The sequence below is a fragment of the Tasmannia lanceolata genome, unplaced genomic scaffold (assembly GCF_043159265.1).
Source record: "Tasmannia lanceolata isolate RefF3 unplaced genomic scaffold, GAP_Taslan_0.1 ptg000007l, whole genome shotgun sequence".
In the NCBI taxonomy this organism is placed as follows: Eukaryota; Viridiplantae; Streptophyta; class Magnoliopsida; order Canellales; family Winteraceae; genus Tasmannia; species Tasmannia lanceolata.
This window is the reverse complement of record NW_027518684.1, coordinates 11,841,294-11,866,750: the sequence shown is the minus strand read 5'-3', so window position 1 is coordinate 11,866,750 and position 25,457 is coordinate 11,841,294. Positions and strand designations below refer to the sequence as shown.

At 38.3% G+C, this 25,457-nt stretch overlaps 1 protein-coding gene across 1 annotated transcript; it reads left to right on the top strand.

The window, feature by feature from the left end:
- Positions 1 to 4,235: 4,235 nt before the first annotated feature.
- Positions 4,236 to 24,718, top strand: LOC143881905 (transcription factor VIP1-like). Its single transcript, XM_077385246.1, has 4 exons — positions 4,236 to 4,960; positions 9,096 to 9,228; positions 22,630 to 22,714; positions 24,315 to 24,718. The coding sequence occupies exons 1-4, from the start codon at positions 4,413 to 4,415 to the stop codon at positions 24,548 to 24,550; spliced, it is 1,002 nt and encodes a 333-aa protein (XP_077241361.1). The 5' UTR covers positions 4,236 to 4,412; the 3' UTR covers positions 24,551 to 24,718.
- The last annotated feature ends 739 nt before the right edge of the window (positions 24,719 to 25,457 follow it).

Genomic DNA, 25,457 nt, shown 5'->3' with positions numbered 1-25,457 from the left:
CACCACTGGAGGTGGGAAAACTCGAAAATTTGAAACGTGAGTTCATTCCCATCTATCTCTCAATATCTAGGTTTTGTTTTTCATTTGTTTTAGGGTTTTGCATTTCTCCTTCTCCCTTTCAATGGAGGATGAGGAAGATGAATCGTACGGTAGAAAGAAAAAAACGTGAAAATGAACAAGTGAAAAAAAAGGAAGTAAAAACGTGTTCATAAGGGACTTGATAAGCCCATTCGCAATTTTGTAACCCCATTTTGATACTGGATAACCCCAACTCCAGAGACTTGAAAACCCCCTTCTAAAACTCTAGTACCCTTGGGCTATTTTAAGGGACTTGATAAGCCCATTCAGAATTTGGTAACCCCATTTTGATACTGGATAACCCCAACTCCAGAGACTTGAAAACCCCCTTCCAAAACTCCAGTACCCTTGGGCAATTTTAAGGGACTTGATAAGCCCATTCGTAAATTGGTAACCCCATTTTGATACTAGATAACCCCAATCTCAAATACTTGAAAACCCCTTTCCAAAACTCTAGTGCCCTCGGCCAATTTTCAGGAACTTGATAAGCCCATTCGGAAATTGGTATCCCCATTTTGATACTTGATAACCCCAATCCTAGAGACTTGAAAACCCCCTTCCAAAACTCTAGTACCCTCGGCCAATTTTCAAGACTTGATAAGCCCATTCAGAAATTGGTAACCCCATTTTTTATACTAGATAACCCCAATCCCAGAGACTTGAAAACCCCCTTCCAAAACTCTAGTACCCTTGGCCAATTTTCAGTGACTTGATCACCCCATTCGAAAATTAGTAACCCCATTTTTTATACTAGATAACCCCATTCCTAGAGACTTGAAACCCCTCTTCCAAAACTCCAGTACTCTCGGCCAATTTTCAAGCACTTGATAAGCCCATTCGGAAATTGGTAACCCTACTTTTGAGAGTTACTAATAGGGCTGGCAACAGGGCGGGTCGAGGCCGGATGTTGGGGTCCCCTACTCCTTCCCCTCTACGAGGAATTTTCCCCCTCCCCTTCCCCTCCTCACTGCGGGGATGGTGGGGAATCCCCCTCCCCTCCCCACGGGGAATATCTAATCCCCATCCCCTCCCCTTCCCCGCCCCGCATCCTTCGGAGACAATCACTTTACTTTCTCACTTTACTTTGTTAAATGTTAGGTTTAAAACTAAAGATTTGCTAGGGACAATCACTTCAGGCATGTTGCGGCTTGGCTGTTGCATGTGAGAGTAGCCACACAACCCACATAGGCTAAGATTTTGTCTAATTCATTTTATTAACCTGGGGACAAAGGTGGTTGCTCTCATATTCATTTAATTGATCACTAGTCCCTAGCAAATCCTTAATTCCCAATCCCACTTGCCAAAGAGTACTGTACGTGCCACACCATAGGAAGATCCAAACCGTCCATTTGATGGGCACACCATACTACCATAGGCATAGGATGATCCAAACCTTCCACTTGATGGGCACATTGTAGGATGATCCAAACTGTCCATTTGATGGGCCACAACGTAAATAGGTTGTGGCCCAAAAATCATTTCCATAGGATAATCCCAACCCTCTGATCTATAGAGGAATTGCATATTATGGTACCTTCTATAGATCGGAGGGTTGCAATCATCCTCTGGAAATGATTTTTGGGTAGCAATCTATTTACGTTGTGGCCCATCAAATGGACGGTTTGGATGATCTATGGTGTGGCCTGTAAAGTACTTTTAAATTGTAGCCTATCAAATGGACGGTTTGGATCATCCTATGGCGTAGCCCATACATTACTTTTTGAAAAATAATGGACTACACGAGCGCACACCATATAAAATCTCATCACTCATCAGAGATATGTTGCCTTTATTTGGGGGAGGGAGATTTTCAAAGAATTTAATGTTGATGGTTCGAGGGAGAGATTTTAGGGATTTCTAAGGGTAATATACTAATATAATGAGGGACAATGCCCAATGGATTATGGGTAAAGGAAACATAAAACGCAATGTCAGGGACAAAAATGTACTAATGGAAATTATGAAAATTTTGGGAGAATCTTGTAGATATGTTTTGATCCAAGGGGTTTCTAGTAGTTTTTCCAAAAAAAAAAAAAAACACTTAAAAAAATACAAGAAAAAAATGGCATTAATGCGGGGCGGGGCGGGGCGGGGCCAACTCCATCCCCTTCTCCTCCCCTTCCCCGCACCGGGGAATTTTTTAAATCCCCTTCCCCACTCAAATCGGGGAATCCCCTCCCCAAGCGGGGCGGGGAGAGGTGGATCCCCGCTTTTCCGGGTGAAATTGCCAGCCCTAGTTACTAACCCCCTTCCAGAGAGTTGATAAACCCCTTATGCTACAAAACCCCATGCTTATAGCAACTCTTCTAATGGCATTACAATTCTGCTCATGATAGAAATAACAAAAGAAATGGATGTTGTTTTCATTAAATGTGCTTCATGTATTACATCACAATTTGTGTATTACAAAAAAATAAATAATTAAGTACATAAAAAAATGTGTAGCCATTCATTCATGTATTACATCAACTTTTTCTTATACAACCACTTGTCTTCCAAAAAAGGGAGTGAAGTCATCCATGCATTATCTCCAGAACTCACCCTAAAAAAAAAGCTTAAACCCTAAACAAGATAAATCAGAAACAGAAGAATGAAAAATAGTGCAAAACCCTAAAAAAAAAAAAAAAAAAAAAAAAAAAAAAAAAAAACTAAATACAAAGAGATAGATGGTAAGAACTCAACATTCAAGTTTTCAAGATTTACCATCAATAATGGTGGCTGAACAAAGAGGAAGATGACTGGCAGGGTAAAAAATAAAAAAAATGTGATAATGGAAAAGTAAAAGAAGAGGGAAGAAGGAAAAACCAAGGTCAAAACGTGTTGTAAATGCCAAAGGGCATTTTCGTCCAGCTTTTACTGACAAGACCTCTTTTGTCCCTCATTGATAATTTTTGAAAAGCATGGGTCATGTTGATAATTTTGCCTAATGTTTGACCCCCGTTGGCAATTGGTCCTTTTTTTTTTACGATAGGAGGATCCACACCATTAATATATTAACCTATATTAAGCCGTATGATGCATTGTACATAAATCCCACATACTAAATAACCTCTAACCTAATCCGTGTGCTTTTCATGTTTAATAATCTCTCTTGATGACTACTTGTGTTCTTAGCTGTCAAACTCAAGTCTACTAATCCAATGGCTAAGATTATTTAATATGTTTGATTTTTGCATCACGTCCTGTCTGATAAGGGAAATTATAAATTTGCCCTCTACCTGGGACAGCCCCCCCTCGTGTATTTATGACTACTCTTTTACGCTGTAGGAGGCTGTCCCAAGTGAAAAAAGGCAAATATATATCCCTTCCCATCTGCTAAACCTTTTGGTAGGTAAGTTCAGATTTCGATAGACCCCACCAAATTTAGATCTATTTATAAGGAAGGGACTAAAATACTCAACTTCATTGGAATTAAAGGAAGCAGGTAAGATTAAAACAGAGAAATCGAGGGTAGTTAAAAGAAAATATAACTTTAGGCCATGTTTGGAATGAAGGAAAATCATTTTTTCGTGGAAAATTCTATCTTTTGATTGTTTTAGTCTCTAAGACTTATAGGGAACGATGTTATTGGGTTAAAATCTGGCAACCAACCAGAAGCTGAGACGTGGTACCTAGAGACCCAAAACTCACAGCCGCCGCAGGGGATATACCTGGAAGCCGAGATTACGGAAAGCTGCCCAATTAGCTGTAAAAGGCAAGATTGCTCTATTACCTAGGACTCTGCACGATAAAAGGGGGACAAGCTTCAATGTAGGCACCTAAAACTCTCTAACCATTCTCTCATTCCAAGCACCTCAGCTCTTACTATTGTTGCTGCATCTTACTTAGGCATTGGAGAGTCCTCGAAGTCTCTGGCCTTCTTTCCGAGACACTTCGCAAAAGTCATCTTCTCATGAGCCAGCTCAGCACGGTCCACTTTCTTAGGTCCAGTCCAGATTTCAGCGGCAACAAGACGTACAGGGCATAGAAGGAAAACCGGTTCTCATTATGTTAGTTCCATTTTTCTGTTGATTTGAGAGGAAAGTCAAGCAGTAATAGAGCTTGCATTTGAAAATTTTACACCCAACAAATACTCTAGTAGATGCCGACTAAAGTAGGAAAAGGAAAATATGTCATTTTCCTTGGATTTTCCTTGTTTTTTGTGTAACCAAATGGGCTTGTAGGCTCGTCCCGGGTAGTAACACGACTCTCTCTCCCCCACACCTTGATTTTCTCCCCCTTTGACGAATGATAGAACAATGATTTTAATAAGGTTCGTTGTGCAAATAGTAATTCATTAATCACTTTACAAGTACCGACTCCCCTTCTTTCACAAACACCAGAAAAAAAAACAAATGCAAAGTCCCTTCACCGACATGTCCGCCGGGAAGCCATTTTTCGGCCGATATCCAACCCGAAAGGACATCGATCAGATGCCCGACACTCCGAAACGCGGCTCTCACCGCCGCGCTCAATCCGAAACTCTCTTCCAACTCCCCGACGACATCCTCTTCGACGTCGATGCAGATTTCGGCTCTCTAGACATCGATATCTCATCACCGGACGGGAACGATCGTGCCGGAAACGGAGTTTTTCCGGCGGCCATGGATTCTGCAAAATCGGAGGAGTCGAACGGAATAATGGAGAAGGAAAAAGTTGTGGGGAATAATCACTTGAGGAGCTTATCGGTTGATGAGGCGTTTTTTGATGATTTAGGGTTAGGGTTTCAAAATCCGCAAAATGAGAAACCTAGGATTCAAGAGAAGAGGATGCACAGGCATAGTAATTCGATGGATGGATCTTCTTCTTCGTTCGAAGTGGAATCAAACGATTTTGTGAAGAAGGCTATGGCTGCTGATAAGCTTGCTGAACTCGCGTTGATTGATCCCAAGAGAGCTAAGAGGCTTGTTTACTATCTCTCTCTGTGATTTTTAGGGAATTTGTTTTTTTTTTGTTTTTGTTTTGTTTGATTTAGCTTTTCATATTTCTGTTGGATTTTCAACATATTTTTTTTTTCATTTGGGTAGTTGGGCTGGTTGAGATTTGGATTCTTGACTCTCATTATTTGCTTCACAGGTGGTTTTTTTTTGTTAGGAACCCTAATCGGTTTGCAACGTGATTGATCTTTTTAAATGGAAGATAAGGGCCAGTCTTCCTTTATGTACAAAACCACAAATTTGAGTTTGGAATTATTCGTTTAATGATCCTCTTCCAATTACAATCAAGCAATATATAGTGACTCTGTAGCTACCATGCTCCTAATTAATAGCAATAATCAATCCTAAACCTTGTAGTAACCTGCTAACTTTATTCTCGTGATTAATAGCAACAATCTACTAATGTTATTCTCCTAATTAGCTTATCATGCATGACATGGAAAAATCTTACGCCTTAAGTGACATCTTTCCCTACACGAAACATTACACCCACCTTAAAATCAACCTTGTCCTCAAGGTTAAAGATTAATTGATGACGATTTGAGGAGATGATCTTGTGCAAGACTTTCCAAAATTCTTCTCCCTTCTTTTTCTTTTTTCTTTCGTCCTCTCTTCTTCTCTTCGTCTTGCGATTAGTCATCATCTCGTATGTCGTCGTCAAGGTTTGTGACAACTCTATTTTCAAACCGATCTCATCGTGCCATTCATCAAAGCTCCTCCATTGTGCTTTTTTTTTTTGAAATAATTGAGATTTTGCGGCACATATAGTCGTGGGTGAGGATCATCTCGATGGCATTGAACATATTGAGAGGATCATCGGAATCGACAACGTTGAAAATCATCAATGGCTTTCTTTTCATCTATTTGCTTTGTTTTTCTCTTCTTCTTTTCTCCGCTTTTTTCTGTCTTTTTCATCGTGCAAGCCCTCTCGACGTTGCTTCTACTGCACAAATTAAACTCTTTACTCAGCTTCTTTAGACATGGGGTTCCTCTAGCTTTAGGCCGAATGTTGATGTCATTCGATCGCAACTGGCATTTAGTGAAGTTAGGTGTCTTTTTATCTCTCTTGTTTTCTCCTCCCAATGATCCATTGTTCCTCCGATTCGCTTTTGCCGCTGGATCGTGCTGCTCTGATACCAATTGCTATGAACCCAAATCAGTTCGCAACGTGATTGATCTTTCTTAGAGGGAAGATCAGCCTATTGACCCACTTCAACGGAAGGGTCATTCCTCCTTTGTGTACAAAAACACAGTTTTGAGTTTGAAATTCTTCATTCAATGATCTTCTATCAATTATAATCAAGCAGCATATAATGGATTCTCTAGCTACCAATAAAACAGGAAACAATCTTGCCAAATAGGAAAGACTTTTTACGTCCTTAACCTCCTATATAAGAGCACTCCTAATCAATAGCAATAATCAATCCTGGTAGCAACCTACTAACTTTATTCTCCTAATTAATAATAACAACCTACTAACTTTATTCTCCTATTTAATAGCAACAACCTACTAACTTTATTCTCCTAATTAATAGCAGCTAGCCAACAACCAATCAAAGCAGCAACTTCTAAAGTTATCATGCCCGAAATGGCTTTCCCACTTTGATTGTGGACACGGGTGTTGTGTCGACACGAACACGGAGTGTTTGACACGGCAAACCCCCAAAATTTATAAACGGGGACAGGACTAAAATAGAAAGTATATATATAATCATGATTTGTGGATGTGGATTTGTATGTCGAGTTTCGACTTGGATACGAGTTGTCTGATATGTCAACATCTAAAATTCTAGAAATGATGACATGTAAATACATTTAAAATTACTGATTACTGTCATAATTTGTAACAGTATAAATATAGGTATTCATTTAATAAACTAATAAATCTTAGAATTATTCAGCTATAATATAAAATAAACATGAGATAATCATATAGCAACTCAATATACAGTGAGAAAGGGACACCAATATGATACAATGAACATAGTATTGGGACAAAAGACAAAATAAAATAGTATTGGGACAAGATTTTATTTAAGGGAGGGGATATAAGAGCAAATATTAGTTAAAGAATAGCTAATAGAAGATTTTATAATAAAGGAAGATTAAATAATAAAATAGGTAATACAATATTCAATAATAAAACAAAATGGCACACTTGACACAGTACAAAAACGTGTCCACAAGACCACATTAAATTTAGCACTTCAAGCAATACATTTAGAAGTGTCAAAAGAAGTGTCAAAAGGAGTGTCGACACGCGTGTCATGTCGGTAATAAATTCAAAGTGTCGGCTAAATCATTGCTTTCCCATCTTACACCTTGAGTGGCATCTTTCCCTGCACGTAACATTTTTCTTCCAAATTTTTATTCATTTGGATTTCCTTTTTGTAACGTTTAGGAAATTGAGGTTTCCCAATTTTTTATTTATTTGGATTTCCTTTTTTGTAACATGTAGGGCACATTTGGCTACCGTGAAATTATTTTTATGATAAATTAGCTTCTTCAAGTGGTGAGGGAGGCTGGGAAAGGGATTTGTTTTCCAGAATACGAGAGGGACTCGGTGAGGAGATGACAAGAAAATCTTGAAAAACCAGGAAACAAAAAACTCAACTCCAAATGTGATCAACTTTTTCCTGATCTCTTAGCCACTACTCACCCTCAATGTATTCCTGCCCTCTCTAATCTCTCCTTCTCCCACCTGCCCTACCCTTCACCCTATGTTGTATTGATTCTTTGCCCCCCTATGCCGAATCCGTGTCGACACGTCTCCGCATCCGAATCGGACATGGATTCACGTGGGACACACACGGATTCTTGTCTTAGCCGTGTCCCGCACGAATCCTGTTTTCTTCGGGCGAATCCGATTCATCGTTGTCTCTTTTGAAATGCTAATCCTGTATATTTTCCCTTTAAATGTATTTTCTTAACTTTTTTATATGCAAGCACAACCCGTACGTTTTTAATAAAAACCCTAGCGCCTCGACCCCCTTTCTCCAACTCTCTTAATATAAAACTCGCCTGAACCCTCTACCCTCAAAATTTTCATGAATATATATATATATATATATATATATATATATATATATATATATAGAGAGAGAGAGAGAGAGAGAGAGAGAGAGAGAGAGAGGAAAGTGTTCCTAAGCTATAGCGTATCTAAGCTTATCTAAGCTATAGCTTAGGAACACATGTGGCCCCACATTTTTTGGGGATCCAAAGCATTCATTTGGAAGGCCCTTCCATGGATAGGGTGTGTACAAAAAATCAGCCCTATAGGATCATCCCAACCCAATCAAAGGTGGAGTGGAAAATGGACAAACAATGTGTGTCCATGTTTCTGCCCATTTTTTCCCTCAACAGATGGCAGGGTTAGGATCCTATGGGGCTAATTTTTGGTACACACCCTATCCGTGGAAGGGCCTTCCAAATGAATGCTTTAGATCCCCCAAAAAATGTGGGGCCACATGTGTTTTTGAGCTATAGCTTAGATCTTATCTAAGCTATAGCTTAGGAACACTTTCCTCATATATATATATATATATATATATATATATATATATATATTTTTTTTTTTTTTTTTTTTTTTTATTTTTTATTTTTTTAAATTTGAAAATTTTTAAATTTGAAAATTTGAAAATTTTATTTTATTTAAAAATTACCGAATCTGAATCCTACTTTGGGGGGTTTGCCGAATCTGATACCTCGAATCCGTGTCGGATCCCAACACGTGAATCCAAATCCATGCAACACTGCTCTCACCCCTCTTGGAGACACTAATTTATCATGGGAAAAAAAATCCCTTGCAACCAGACATGGCCTTAGGAAATTGAGGTTTCCGGGTTTCATTTAATTTAGTTAGGATTTTAAGTAATTCAATGGATGTTTTGTTTTCTATTTGGGGTGGAGGAAATTTGGTTTCTAAATTTTTTGACTGATTAATGTTTTCTAGAGGTGAGAGTGGTCTTGAATATTTTTTCTCATTTGAAGAAGCAAATTTGATTAAATTATGAAGTGGAAGATTTTCTTTGCATTTACCAATTTGTAATGTGATGTATGTGAAATTGGGTGGTTTGTTTTGTTTGCCATTTCCCACTATAGGATTCTAGCAAATAGGCAATCAGCTGCGCGGTCAAAGGAGAGGAAGATACGATACACAAGTGAGCTGGAGAGGAAGGTGCAGACACTTCAAACAGAGGCAACCACCCTCTCTGCTCAGGTTACCCTACTACAGGTATGAACTGTTAGGTGATTTCATCACTTTAGCTTGGTCTGTTGCAATCTATACATCTAGGGAAGTGTTTGGCATGCTTGATTTAATACTACTTAGTAGTTAACTGTTTTAACTAATATCTTTTGTTTCTGTCTTGAAATACACTTACATGCATAAATATAGTATTTTTTGGAGTGGATAAGCTGTGTATGTGGCTGTGCTACAAAGTCTTGTGTTAGAGCTATATGTAACAACTGGTTCATGGTGCATGTGGTAACCTGAGAAGAGAGGGTGATTGCGTGCATCCATAGGGATTAGTCCTGCCCTAAATGGGGTGGGGATACCCTATGTCAAAAAAAAAGATGGTGCATGTGGTAAGGTGGTTGTTTTTTAGTAAAAACTGTAGGATCCTTTGCTAAAGAGGCTGTATGATCCTTTTTTTTTAATGGTGAGGTTGTATGATCTTAGATGAGCTCTCTCTGTTAGACGTCATTCTCTCCTACTTTTGGATATGAATAATTCACATAAAACCATCATTGCTTAGAAGAAGTGCTAAGGAATGACTTAAGCTTAGATTTTAGGGAACTCGCTTGAATCCTAGGTGGTAACCGGGATTGTTGATGATAATAATTTTATGGTAAAGTTATAGCAATTATGGATGGCAGCCTCTTGGATGTGGATGTTGCAAAATTCTGTGGAGCCGAAGAAATCAACATGTTCTGTTGCTTTTTTAATGTAGATTGGAGTTTTAACTAAGGATTTGGTCTTTCTGTATCGCCAACCAATGGTTTTCTGAATGCAAGCCGGTGGTTGATTTACGAGAAGTTGGGTGCTCTGAAACCCAAAGGTATGTATTGATGTGATACAGGATTAATCTAGGTGTTACCGACTTACAGCATATTTTGTCTCTTTACTCATGAATCATGATTGAATGCAATCTACAATCTTCATTCCTGCCAAGAGATATTAAGCTAGGATCTAAGGGCTTCTGTTATAGAAAAATTAAAGGAGGAAAATGAGAGGAAATATATGGAGGTTAAGGTGGATGAAAGTTTATGATTCAAATAAGGGGTGTTTAGCTAAATTATAGGCACAAACTCACAACTAATCTAGGATCGTTTGACTTGCTAGAAATTTCTAGCCTTTTAATTTATTGTGTCTATCCCTAAAAATTCATAAATATCATGAATTAATAATTTAGGCGCCATTAAAAATAATAATTTAGGCTTTAAATAGATTTTGATTCAACAACTTCAACTCATGATCTATCGATTAGATGTGGATTTGAAGGGTTTCCTCTTAAATCAAGGCATACAGAGTAAATCACATAGAACAAGCATAATTATTGTGAGAAAGACAGAGACTGCAAGTGATGACAACCCTGTAAACAAGAAGTATAAGAAAAGACTCAGGGAGCAGGACACTGTAAACAACGAAAGAACTCAGTTTCCTAAAGAGTAGTCTCAGACACCTGTAAGAGTGAAAGAACTTAGTCCCCAGCAAAAGTTTCAATCCCGATTTAGATCATAAAAATCTGGCAGCGTGGTTTCAGGTCATGTAGGAAACAAGCTTCATAATTTTTTATAGCCCTCCATATGAAGAAAAAACAAGTAATAGTAGTCACGATGTGTAGTCGAAGAACTGAGCAGAGGCTGTTATACTTGGTGCTAAATCAGCAATCCCATTTTGGCAATAAGTTGCTCCAAAATAAAAATAAAAAAAATTTGCCTACAGCTTCCTACAACCCTTATTTATATAGAAAACCAACCATCATCTATTACCCAATAAGAAAGAAGTCCAAGACCCACAAAACTTCTCAGACTCTATTGCCAACATATTTTTCCAAGCACACTAAGGGACAGAAGCGGGATTTTCTTACTAAATAGGAAACCTCTAAAACCCATAGTTACCGGAAACTTCCTAGTTGGATGGGAAGCTCGCTTCCCCGGAACCCGCTTTGGAAGCTAAGTTCTTCTCACTTCCCAAATTTAGGGGAAGCTTGCTTCCCGGACGCTTCCTCTTAATTAGGAGTACGCTTTCTATTTAGGTGATTATTTCTTCCTAAAAGACTATTTTCTCTTTTTCATATTGTGAAACGACAAATTACTCCAAAGGCAAGCTGTTAGAGTTGGTGTTATTTAATCATTTATACTTCAACAGCCCCCTCATGTGTGACCCCTCTTTTTTTCTTGGATTGGCTGTACACGTGGCACAATTGTTGGGTTTTGATACCAGGGCATGAATGTGGGAATAGTTCTGATACCATGTGAAACAACCAATTACTCCAAAAGCTTAAGCGGTTAGAGTTAGTTTAATCATTATACTTAAACAGGTAATGGTGAAGGAGCGTATTTAAAAAAAAAGAGTGTATTTAAAATTTGAAAAACATCATAAGTTTCAAATTAAATATACATGAATAAACATGTGAAATTGTAAATACCTAAAACTTTTAAATCTAATTGGTCGCAAAGTCCTATTTTCAACTTGTAATCCTTACTTATATTAACCATTCCTCCCTAACCTATTACAATCCTAGTCTATGCACTTATTGTTTCCTTCCAATGAGGCTTATTACATCATTTTGACATTCAATGACACTTTCCAAGCATATTTTTCTCTTTACTTTCTTTACAGTGTTTCGCTTCCCGCATCGCTACTCGCACTCTCTTCCCACTTTGGCAACTTTGCTAAAACCCATTCTAACAAATTTATTAAATTACATAAAATGCCCCAAAAAATCCTTCACTCAGCAAAGACAAGGATTTGAGGTTTTCCATCCAGCTTTGACCACATGTGGGCCTTCTTTTCTTTGTCTTCTCTTCTATAATAAGTTCTGATGATCCTTTGATGCATTTCTGCATTATTCTCTCCGGCTTGGAAGGAACTCACCCTTGAGTTTTTGCCTTTTCGTACTCATCAAACAATGTTTGCTACTTTATCATAGTTCCTCCTTTGTCACCTAGGTGATACCAATAGTTGGTCTTCCCATCCATTGAACAAGATATTGACTATTGTTCTTGCTTCTTTTTTTTTTTGAATGGCATCGAATAATGATTTTCTTAAATGGCATTGAACAAGATATCGCATAGTGTTCATGCTTGGAGACCAAGTGATCTTGTCAAGAATATGGACAAGATATCCATGTCGCTTGCAACATGTTTGCCCTAAAACTTTAACAAGTACGAGACATTAAATGCAGGAGAAAGGTCATAAGTTCACTAGATAGAAATAGACTAACTCGATGTATGACTGAGTCATACTAAAATTATAATACATTTATAGAATAATCAAGGAATCAAATGAAGATGATCCCAATTATGAGAGATTGGAATTTGAGAATCGTATTGTCTTGTCATGGTTGTTACTCTGTATGCATACCTACATCAGTAGGGTTCTACTAATTTCTCATATAAGAAAAGATGTGTGGGATATTTTAGCCAATACTTGTTCTTACAGGCATGATATTTCTACAGTTTATCAGTTTTACCAATATATAACAAATCTTGCTCTAGCGGAGATGTTTGTTGATGAGTATTATGGTATTCTCAAGAGCAAGTAGAAAGAGTTAGATCACTACCAACCCATTTCTCCCAGTGTTGAAGACATGAGGAAACAAACTGAACAGAGAATGATCTCTGAAATCCTAACATGGTTGAACACTAATCTTGAGTTGTAGAGGGTTCAAGTCCTAGGGAAAGATTCTCTTCCACTACATGAGGTTGTCGACAACTATATTAGACGTGAGGGAAGCAAGAGAACCAATGGAAACGGCAATGATGGATCTTGCCTCTGATACCATGTTAAAGTGAGAAGGAAGAGAAGACAGATTGGAGGAGAACACCCAAGTCATGGAGCTAGTGGTAGAGAAGAAAGAAAGATAAGGAAAGGAGAAGCAAGAGAGGAAGGGAATATGAAGTTTGTAGGGTTGAAGTATAGCGTCACAACTCTCACGAAGCATTTATGTATATCAATCTTTAAAACAAATTACAAGAATCGCCATTAGGGCAACCATGATGATGGGATCCATCCTAATTACTCATACATGGAGTGCAATGTAAAAGATATTTAAACTTCATATCTCTTAATGGAAATAATCCATTAAAGGCAATACCTCTTATGTGGCACAAGGCCAGAAGTTGCTTATAGCATCCAAAGACGTTTGTCTTTGGGTGACAAAAAAACTAATAAACTTGGTTCATAACAATTATTATATTAGGCCCAGTAAAGGTTAATTATTGGGAACTACAACTAGACTTTATATTGCATAGGATTTGTCATTGGTCGAGTCTCATTTCCTCCTAACCTTTTCATTCAAAATAGTAGATGTACCAATACGCTTACAACCAATCATCTTGAATTTATCCAACAAGTTGTATGCTTATTTTTGTTGTTTCAAAAGCTTTCCTTGTGATGCTATCTTCATGTCTATTCCAAAGAAAAAAAAAGCAAGATAGCTCGAATCCTTCATATCAAAACATTGATTTATATTTAATTTGATTGCCTTTATTTCATCTGTATCACTGTAGTAGTAATAATCAATGTTTAAAAACTCGAATGCGAATGAGAACTTGGCAAAGCTAAAATCGACTCCACTCTGGCAAGTCAATGATTGACGCGGTCAATTTTTCATTAATTCGCGCATCAAAGGATATTTTATTGATCCGATAGGGCAAAAGTCGGATTCTAACCAGAACTTGACCAAAGTAAAACTGAGTTGACTTTGTGAATTGGTGTTTGACAGTGGTAATCATATTATCAATAAATAGGAGAGTAAGGCCATACCAAATTTGGGACCCCTGGCATACAAAAATTTTTCCAATCACATCTGTTGTTGCCTATGTCTTTCAAGTCTTCACCAAATCAGTTAATGCATGCCCTTGGAGCTTGCTTTAGTCCATAAATGGTTTTTTTCCACCTTATAGACATACTTATGAACTATCTGTGACTATTTCCAATATGAAATCTCATTGGTTGATGAAGGGGCCAATCATGCATTTTTACAAGAGGAATAATTAATCTAAAAGTTTTAGCCTTAACAAATAGAATAATTATCTTATCATATTCAATCCTTCATTTTTTTTTTGGAAGTTTTGCTTTCATATCAGTCAACTGTACCATTAGATTTATACTTAACACTGTACACCCATTGCGGTCAACAACATTTTCTATCTGATGCTCTAGATACTCACCCATTTGCAATCAACAACATTTTTTATCTGATGCCCTATGGACTATCTTCCAATTATCATATGGGTGGAGTGTAGATATATCATCTGTCATTGCTTCAATCCCTTCTTGCACTTAATTTGGCTTCATCAAATGTAGCCGGTTTATGAATCATCTGAAATTAGTAGTTAAAACCTTATGAGACTGTTCTTTCTTTTGCCTTTCTTGAAAATAGAATTTAGCATAGACCTGAATAAAGTCAACTGAAGCTCTTGTATTTGTACTTTGGACTGAATTCCAAGCATCATCTGCTTATTGGTGTTGGTGTTACAGACTTCTATTGATTTGCTTTATTGATGGTGATGCTAGTTAAAATCTTGATCAACATAGGGTTTTAAAAGGAATGGAAATGTGAAGTTTGGAGAAAAAAATAAAAAAAGTTCTGAGAAAACGAGAGGGATTCAAAAACGAAATTAAAGGGAGTTGAGATGAAGAGGAAGAAATACCTTTAGAATCAGATCCAATTTCTAAATGCTCACAACCCCTTTAATACCAAGATAGAAAAAATTGAAGCAATATTAAGAAAGTGCAAGGACATTTGGAGGTCATTTTGCAGGAATTCAAGCACAGGTGAAATGACCTATTTCAATAAAAACACAAAACAGCAAACAGCAAATGTTTTAGCTAGCCAAATATTTATTATCTTTATCTCACATCGAAAAATCGATCAAGAAGTTGATGTATACCACAAGCTTGGTTTCAAGCTCCATATTGATGGACCATTTCCAACTAGGGGGTAAATTTTGCTTGGTATAACAATCAGAGGCCCTCTGGTACTATTGTTTTGGTCTCATGAAGATTTTTCTCAAATGGAGCTTTCCCTATTTCTCTGAGAAGATGTCGAAGCTGGCTATGAGATTCAAATTTTTTTTTTCTATTTTCCATTTTGAGCTAACAAGAAAGCTTTACTGAAAGAAGAAGAAGGATTGCGAAAAACCATGAAAGGGAACGATACACCACCAAAATAAAAGGGATGGTATGATCCATTTCACTACCCATAATGCAGTCCTGACACTCAATATCTCCCTATCGACTCCTTCCCCATAGAGAGTCTGCCACCATGATGTCCAGGGATATGGGCAGAATTGGGAAATGGTTATCTTCTTAAATTAAGGATCTCCGTAATGAAACTTTCTGACCTCCGATAGCACATGCCCGATCTCGACGACTAAGCTATTATGTTTGATGAATCACTCTCAATCCAAAGAGATGCAGAGAGATTTGAGAAACTGGTTGTCCACCATTGCGATGGTGATCCATCCATTCAAGCTCCATGTTTTTGGGAATCTTCCTTGGTGACATATTTGGAATTTGTCAAAATTAGGGATATTCTGTGGTGCTAGATTTTGCTAGAATTGTTTCATATAAATGCGAGGTAAATTTTACAGCAACTCACTGGGGCCACCTTCGAAAGGATATGAAATCTCAATCAAAACAAGTGTATCTATCATTATATTTCAAAGAAACAAAAATCTTAGTCAAGAAGTTAATGCACACCATGAGCCTAGTTTCAAGTCCCACTCTGATATACAGTTCCCCATTTCCTGCACTGTGTAAACTTTGCTTGGTGTAACAATCAAACCCCCACCAGTACTCTGGGTTTTGGTTCCATTGGATTGGTTGTATGTGTTTCCCTACTTTTTTTTAATGAAAAATGTTTATTAAGGAGCAAAGCTCTTCGGCCTAGATGGTCAACACAAGCCAAACAAAAGGCAAAACAACATGAAAACAAAGAGCAAAAATAACAGATAAAAAAAGAGCGAGGAGGAAGATAATAAAAAATCTCAAACTCAAGTCTAGGCACCCCTGATCAGGCCAACTGGTCTGCTTTACTATTAGTCAAGAGCAGCACGTGCTGAAAAGGTGTGGTGTGCCTCTCAACCAGATCCAGCACCTCATCAATCGCATTCACAAATCTCTAGTAATGGCTAGCGTCATCCCTCAACCAACAAATGCTGGAAAGGTGTGGTGTGCCCCTCGACCAGATCCAGCACCTCCTCAATCGCATTCACAAATCTCTAGTAATGGCTAGCGTCATCCCTCAACCAACAAATGCCGTTGAGAAAATCTCTTTTCACGATGGGAGAGCGGAGGAGGTCCTACTCCACAAGTTGAATCCCTAACAACAATGCTTGGACTTCATCTTCATTAGAATCCTTGTCAATTGAATCATAATAGGCCCACTGGACGTCTTGCTCTGCACTATGGAGCAAGCCCCCTATGCAAGCAGAACCAGGGTTCCCCAAGCTAGAATTGTCGATGTTCAGCTTGAGATGAAAAGGCAGAGGAGCGGACCACCTCAGAGAAGGTTTATCAACCTTTATCCTATTCAACCAAACCTCGACCTTTCCTATTCAACTGAACCTCGTCCCAAGAATGGCGAATACAGGACTCTGAAATGCTACGAAAATCAGGAAGGGTTGCCGCCTAGTGCCATTGAATGTATTGTGCTCTCCTGAAAGTCCCCTTGAAGATTCTACGGTACCTTTCCTTCTAGAGAAGCGAATAGAGCTAAACTCCAAGGGATATGACATATAGAGGATTAATTTTTGAGGGGGTTAGGGGGGAAATGCACACTGCTTGAGAGTTGAGGAGATTAGCTATGTGGTTTGGAAGGGTCCTTCTCACATCAAAGAAGCCCAAAATAAAATACCATGTTTCTCTTGAAAATTTGCAATATAAGAATAAATTATCCATTGTTTCCGCTGCAACGAGACACTTGGCACAGTGTCTGCTAATAATCCAATGATGACTATGAAGGTGGTCAACCGTCAGATCTTATCAAGAGAGGCTGTTCAGCAGAAAGGACTTGCTCGATAAGGAGCAGGTACCCTCCAAACCCTTCTAATTGGGGAGGAAAGAACTGACAGAACCAGGTGATGGTTAAAAAAACTGGACAGAAAACTTCCCTTCCGAGGACCAAATCCAAACCCTTCTATCCTCACCATTTATTCTGATATACACCGAATCAAGTTTAGTCATGAAGGCAACAACCGAATCAATCTCACAGTCAAAGAAAGTGTCTGCAAAAATGTACATTCCAGACCACTCATCTCACCATAGGAGTCACCAACACTTATCTCACACTAAACAACTTAGAAAAATCATCCTCAAGGGGTGAAACCCCACACCAAGGATCAAGCCAAAAGCGATTTCTCCTCCCACACCCAAGTTTAAACTGAACCCCTTTCTTAAATGAAACAGAAGATCCAGTATTCATCGCCCTGACACCTCTCCAAACCGTGACACCTTGAATTTTGAAATCATCAAACAATGTCCAACCTCTAAAAGCAAGATCCATACTTAATCTCTATCATTGACCTCTAGAGATGAGTAATTTCCTCTCCAAACCTCCAAACCCATTTGTTAAGCAGTGCATTGTTCATCACGCTGAGATTCCTAGTTCCGGGCCCTTCCTCTAACTTAGGGCAATACAACCCAACTAACCATTTGATACTTCTTCCCTCTTTATCTTTCCAACGAAAATTCTTTTGTAGTTGATCCATCCTATTAATCGCAACAATCGGGCATGCAGCATATAATACAACGGAAGATTGACAAGAACTAATTTGACCAAAGTGATCCTGCCCCTAAGAAAACTTTTGGGAGAGCCCCCTCTCCCTTCTCTCGATGACTGGATCCCAAAGACTTTTGGGTGTCAGCCAACACACAACAGAAGCCCTAAGAATTTGGGATAGCGACCTTCCAACAGCCAAAAACTCTGGCAAACCAACCTTCTCCCTCACTCAAATAAGCACCCATCATCACAAATTTGGAAAAAATAATCCATTGAATACCAAACAGACAAAATATATCTTCGCATCCAAGCCTGCCATCTGTCACCAAACCCATCCTATCCATGATGTAATCCAAACAACTCCACTACAGTCTGTCATAGGCTTTCTCCATATCAACCTCACAAAGAATTCCTCTCCTGCCTCTATAGTAGAAATCCACAGTTTCACACACTCATTAGTTGATTTGAGAATTGATTAGTTGTCCTGTATTAGAGTGGTGATCCATCCATTCAAGCTCCATGTTTGTAAGAATCTTCCTTGCAGGCTTAAATTTTTATTGGTCAAGGTTATGGATATTTATAGTGGCTTGCTAAAATATTGCATATAAATGATAAGTAAATTTGTTTGCAATTAACTTACCAGCCTCTTCAAGGATATGATGTGCCTTACGTATCATAGAATTCTCTTGATCCTCAGATGGCAATGATGTTGTGCAAAATGATAGGACTCAGTTCAAAAGAGTTGATTTTCAATTAGTGGCTAACCCTTGAAGTGGCAGTACATAATTATATAGATGACCCATCATTTGAGAAATTAACATGATTCACACCAAAGGAACATACTTTTTGGGTAATTGTCTACTTCCTAATAAATAACTTACGCTGTAGTTCTCTAAATCTAAATAGAATTTCAGGTCATAACAGTTACCTCTCACCACCATACTTGGCTAATAGCATCCTTCCCTGTACTTTTTTTTGAATGGTAGAATTCATTAAAAAGACCGAGGCGGTCAGTATGTACAAATAGAAAACAAACAGTACAAAGAAGGCAATACACGCTCGAGGGGGAAGAAAATCAAATTTCTCCAAGGACTCCAAATCAACCCCCCTTCTGGCTTGTGAATCTGCCTCTCCATTTGCCGATCTCCTAACATGATTGAACCTCACATGAGAGTCTCCAATAATATCAAGGATTTCATTAAAAAAATCCGCAAACCTCCAATGGAATTTATGAGAGCTGGACAACCATCAGATGACATTTTTGAAATCTCCTTCCACAACAATATTATTAAGATTCTCCCCTTCAAGCAGCTTAATACCTTGATGAGCAGCCCTTACTTCCGCCTCATTCGAATCAGCAGTCCCAATCGGTCCGGCAAAAGACCAAATCACTACACCCAAATCATCCCTTAAGAGCCCACCAATACCCGCAGGACCGGGATTACCAATACTAGATCCATCAAAGTTAAGCTTACGCAAGCCATACCCCGGAGGTTCCCACTCTTGTACAATATTATTCCTCCTGTCACTACTCGAGCAAACCTCTAACCATCCATACCATAGATCGAAAGCCGATACAAACTGAAACAACAGTAAAGACTTCGCCCAAAAAATTGTTAACGCCGTTACTTTGGAAGCAATGAATGTAGCACTTTTAGAAATGCCTCTAAAAGTTCTAGCATTTCTTTTTCTCCAAATCGACCAAATAACAACAAGAAAAGATAGCTTCCACAGAGTTTTCCCCTTCAAACCCCACGGGGCATATTGCCAACTCTCTAAAGCCTGTGTCGTGTCCCTCGGAAAAACCCACTGCACCCCAAACCTCCCCAAAACCCTCCGCCAAACTTTCCTCGCGAAGCTACAATGAAGAAGCAAATGGTCCGCCGATTCTCCATCTTCTTGGCAAAGAATACAAAAATTAATAATGATCATCTCTAAAAAAATCAATCATTTGAATCCTCCCTAATAAGGTCGCCCAACCAAACACAACAACCGAAGATGGGGCAGGAATATCCCAAACTTTGGCAGTCACAGAAGAAATCGGAGAAGGCAATAAGCCAATAACTGATTGTAAAATGATTTAGGCGAAAAGTCACCCCACGTATTCCAAATCCACATCCTGATGTCCGCCCCATCCCTCTTAACATAACACCTTTCAAGAGCATCAAAGAGCCTAGAAACTGAAGTAAGCTCTCTATCAAAGAAGTTCCGCCTAAAAGCAGGCGCCCAAATGACCCTACCATGCATCCTCACAAAACAATCCCTAACAAAAACATCCTTCTCAGACGCCACCAAAAATAAGTCCAGAGATTCATCTTTCAATAGGACCTTTCCACACCACAAATCCAACCAAAATCTCACTCGATCACCACTCTGCACCCTGAACCTAATGCCATTATGAAAATCTAAAGAAACACCCAAGATATCCCTCCAAACCGTGCAACCTTTCCTAGAAAATCTATCAACAGATACCCAACGAGACAAATCCGAGCCATACTTACTAGCAACACTAACATGTTTCAGCACCCTGTATTGGTTCAATAATATATTCTTGATAATTTTTGGTTTTATCCCACTCCTGCTACATCCTTTGTAAACACTAACATGTTTCAGCATCCTTTATGCGATCTCTCTTTTTGTTTTGAAGATGTATGTCCTTTATTCTATCTCCCTCTAGATATTTTGGCAAATGCCCTGTTAGTGCAACTTGGTAGGCAATTGGGTATATCATTACTTGTAATCTGCCCTTTCTAATTTATTAATTTATGTAAGAGAATGGAGGTTTCGCATCCATAGTCCCCTATGTTGCAAAATGATGTTTTGTGATTGGTGAGTTTATATAAGCATGTTCATTAAGGTTCATTTTTGCACTTCCAAATTTATTTAAGAGAATGGAGGTTTAGCAGCCATAGTCCTCTATTTTAACTGGTACTTATTTTGGACTGATTACAGATGGATTGATAGACATTGCTGTTGGTCACCTCAGTGGGACCCCAATGCATGGCATCAGCTGCTGATTTTCTCTTAGGGCACTGGTAGAGTGTGCCAGTAACATGCCTTTGTTATATAACATTTCCCATAAAACCCACATGAACCCTAAAATTATTAAAAGAAATTACCAATATCTAATGATGTGCTTCAGTCGTAGGATATTGTTTGGAGTTGATAGGCTTATTAAATTATCAACTTAATGAAAAACAGTTAGTCAACAGGAGAAACAGAAGAAAGATGTATTTGGAGAAATATAGGAGTTTTCTTTTTCCTATTTTTCAATATTTTCTCTAACTGATATAGTTACGCAAAGTTTTGAAACTATGAAGGATTACAGGAGTCTGGCGGTGTAGCGATTGGGGCTTTATTTTTTCTTGTGGTATCAACCTGAGTTTCTGACAGGTAAACGAAGCAGCGTAAAGGAGAACCGCGAAATGAAAAACAATGAGCAGGAAGAAGGGTGGCAGAAGCAGAGAAGGATGGAAAGAAAAAAAAAGGAGAAGAATTGGAGGGAGGAAGGGTGACTGGAAGTTAGCGATTATGGCTACATGAACTTCCGAGCTAGACATTTTTTCCAAAAGTGCATACCAGAAGCCAAACAAAGGTTACCGGCAAAATCACACACAGATAAGGACGGATGTTTTGCCATGAAGTAGAGAGGCTCTGAAGAGCTATAGGATTCATACCTCCTAGTGTTTGCATCAAAGCAGGAGGCAACGCTGTCATGACGTTTGCAAACAAAGGGATGTCTGGTCCGCTTGTTAGCTTACAGCCATGGAAAGAATAGGAACCAGACAGGGTGAAGAAGAGGAGAAAATTCGTGTCGGTTCATCACACACCCACGAAATGTTATAATATTCATTTAAGCATAATTTAAAGAAAAATGGTGTCACTATGCCATCCTAATGATGGGCCCTATCAAATTAACATAAAACTCACACTAATAAGCATGAAATACTAACACTAATGAACATAATACACTTCATAGGTGTAGTGGTCCTATCTTAGGTTATGAAAAAGTATCCTTTCAAGTTTTATCTGTTCTCAATGAGAATTGGTTGATCTATAGATGCAGTTAGAAAAAGGGGGGCATCAGGAAATAGTAGTGGTGGAGTTATAAATTGTGGATGGTCTTTCTAGAAGGGAATGACAAGGGGAAGCACTTTCTTGTGCCATCTCCTCATCCCTTCACTATCTCACCTCTATCTTTAATATAATGTATTCGTAGTGCAAAAGGCTTGTAATTCTGATTTTGATCACCATTAAAAAAATCTCATTTTTTATTGTCTTGCTCATGGTAAATTTTGATAGCTTGTGATATTGATTATTATTGTCTTGATTGTGGTGCAATGCATTTCTACTCATCAATGAAACTGGCAATGGAATGGAGTATCCGTCCAGAACAACTTTTATCTTGGATATCATGTGCCCAGCACCTGGTCAATGTGGTGCTTGGAATTATAATGAAGCATAGTATTTGTATGACCAGTTTTTCTTTCATGCTTTCATATGGAAGATAGATGAAAATTAATTTCACTGTTTTGATTATAAAGTCTCAAGCTTTTGTAAGTAATATATATTCGGTATCATTGCATTAGTTATTTACTACTAAGCTCAAATAGCTTGTGCATGACATTTTTTATGCTACATTATTTATATTGATTTACTACAATCTTCCATTAACACAGAGAGACACTACTGGTTTGACTGCTGAGAACAAGGAACTCAAAATGCGATTACAGGCTATGGAACAACAGGCAAATCTACGTGATGGTATTTTTTTGTCATTCCTTTGCTTACTTTCCATATCATCTTTTATAACTATAGAGTGGATCAATTTCTGATAAATGTGAGCAAATCAAGGAATGTGTTGGTAGCTACACCATTCAATGTACTGAATCAGAACACTTCATGCACGAATTTTTAACTATATAATTATCTTTAGCATGACCCTACTAATAGAGAAAGACAAACACCGAGGTTCGGTCAGTGGTATTAACATAAACTAATTTACTACTTGGCTTTGACACTTTAATTCTAGGTATATAGTTGCAGCCATACCTTGTTAACGTAGGATGTAGGCATGATTAATTGGAGGACTGATTATTCTCATTATAGCGTCTATCCAGCCTACTGGTGTACTTATGAATCTACCCGTCTCTCCAAAGGTAGCCCGAAGATGTTCAATCTCTCCGTACCATCCCAACAAATAGGCTCAAGGCATGTTTTGGGCTAAGTTGGTTTTTTTTTTGTGTGTGTTTTGGGACGTCGTTTGTTTAAGGCGATGGCCCCATCTGGCCCCTAGCACAGATGTGGGGTGCTATGGTTCTTCCCTGAGTCAATGCCTTTTGTTGGACGTCAATGGCTGCAAAAATCAATACTGTGATATGCTAAAGAAGAAACACTTTTCTATAACTAATTGATGCACCCTTGGGTAAAAAAGAGTAGAATCGATTAATATTTATCTATTCATTGTGAGGTGGCTTTTAATAATCAGTGGGATATTTATTTCTTCATTGTTAGGCGGCTTTTAAGTTGTGTGGGTGCCATTTTATCGTGCTTCATTCAATATGTCTTGGGTCCTTCCCAAAATGGTGGACATCTTCCTTAGATGGAGTTTGGTTGTGTTTGGGATTCTTTGGAGGTAGTTCGCTTTGAGATTCTTTGGCACCTATGGAAGGAAAGAAATAGAAGAATCTTCAAGGAGAAAGCCAAATACATGGGTAGACTGATCAGTAACTCCAAAATCTTCATTACTAGGTGGGAGAGTTCTAAGGAATTATTATGAGGCTTAGTAGTTGAGGACATCCTTAAAAATTGGAAATTGATAGCCATGAGCGAATCATGGAGATCAAGCCCAGGGTCTAGAAGGTGCCCTTCCCCATGTAATTCCATTAAATTCAAGTTTTATTGGTTCTTGTGGAAATCCGGACCCTAACTTTTATGTGTTCTAGGGAGCACTGATCCCATTGAATCAGACTCTAATGAAGTGGGTCTCAGAGCCATCCTTTTGACAGTATGAGACTCAAAAACGTTATAGGATGGGCGAAGAAATTTTAACCTAGACCGAGGAGATTAGCGAATTTGGTAACCTCTGTTCACCTCTTAATATCAGAATACAGCACTGCAGATAGCCTAGCTAGAGAAGGGGTGGATCCCTCATTCTTTTTTCTATTTAATAAAATTTCTGCTACTACTGAAACCTATCATAAACAATTAACAAAAATATCCATTTTGAAATCTAGACCCTTGAAATTCTGGATAATCTGAGAAATTTCATCAACTTTTTTCTCCATGTCTATTATATCAATGCTTATATTGATGAGAACAGATTATCAACTTGAATTTGAACCTCTCTTCTGTGCTTTGACAGCTCTGAACGAGGCGTTGAGAGAAGAAGTACAGTGTCTTAAGATAGCAACTGGTCAAGTCCAAACGGTCAACGGCAATTCCTTCAACCGAGGATTACAGCATTCAGCTTCGCCATTTTTCTATCAAAACCCGCAGCTCCATATGGCCCACACATCGCCCACTGGCCAAGCACTTGGGCGTCCGTCTCCACATGGATCCATGGACTTTAGCGGTGGGTCCACCAATAATCATCGCTAATTGTTCAGTATTGGCAGCGAATGTTGTTTTAGTAACAAAAATCTTAGTTAGGAACTGGAGTCCTCTCCAAGGGGCCAACAAAGGTAACTTCCCAGTATCAGCTCATGTGTATACTTGAATGTACTGTTTGTATACTTTTGATGAGTGTTTATTCAATGACATATAGCATATTTATACTCAGAGGAAAAGGATTGTACGCTCGAGTGCCCCAATCACATGGGTCCCACATTTTTTGTGGTGATCCAAAGCATTCATTTGCAAGGCCCTATCATAGATATGGTGTGTACCAAAAATCAGCTCCATTGAATCATCCTAACCCCTTCAAAAGTGGAGGGCAAAAATGGGCAGATTTGTGGTCTGTCCATTTTGCCCTCCACAAATGGATGGGTTAGGATGATCCTATGGAGCTGATTTTTGGTACACACCCCATCTATGTAAGGGCCCTTCAAATGAATGCTTTGGATCATCCTAACAAAGTGGACCCACATGTGATTGGGCACTCGAGCGTACCATAAGCTTGGTACGCTCTAGCGTGCAATCCTTTTCCTCTTATACTTATGTATGTATCGCCAGTCAGAAGCTTTTTAACTAAATCATAAAAAATGTGTGAACTGGCCGATTCAATTAAGTACTAAAATTATATGCTAATTTATTTAATAAATCGGTATGATCAAAGATAAGAAGGGTAAAAATTAAACTTCTTTAAAAAGTTAATTTTCTTCTAAGTTGTTATAAGATCTATAATAATTGTAGTTTATAATATTATTAGTTGTACAAGACTGAAAAATCAGAATCAATAATCAAAATATTCTGAAATTCTAAAATAAAAAGGCAAAATTAATTACTCAGGTCTATTTTTGTTAGTTCCATAAGAGTTAGGCTCTATGAATTTACGAACTGAAGAAGA

What these genes read in the sequence shown, in the direction of transcription:
- LOC143881905 (XM_077385246.1), top strand. Translation starts at nt 4,413, where the DNA reads ATGCAAAGTCCCTTCACCGACATGTCCGCCGGGAAGCCATTTTTCGGC. An exon ending in GATCCCAAGAGAGCTAAGAG is followed by an intron (nt 4,961 to 9,095) that starts GCTTGTTTACTA and finishes TTCCCACTATAG; the next exon opens with GATTCTAGCAAATAGGCAAT. An exon ending in CTCAGGTTACCCTACTACAG is followed by an intron (nt 9,229 to 22,629) that starts GTATGAACTGTT and finishes CCATTAACACAG; the next exon opens with AGAGACACTACTGGTTTGAC.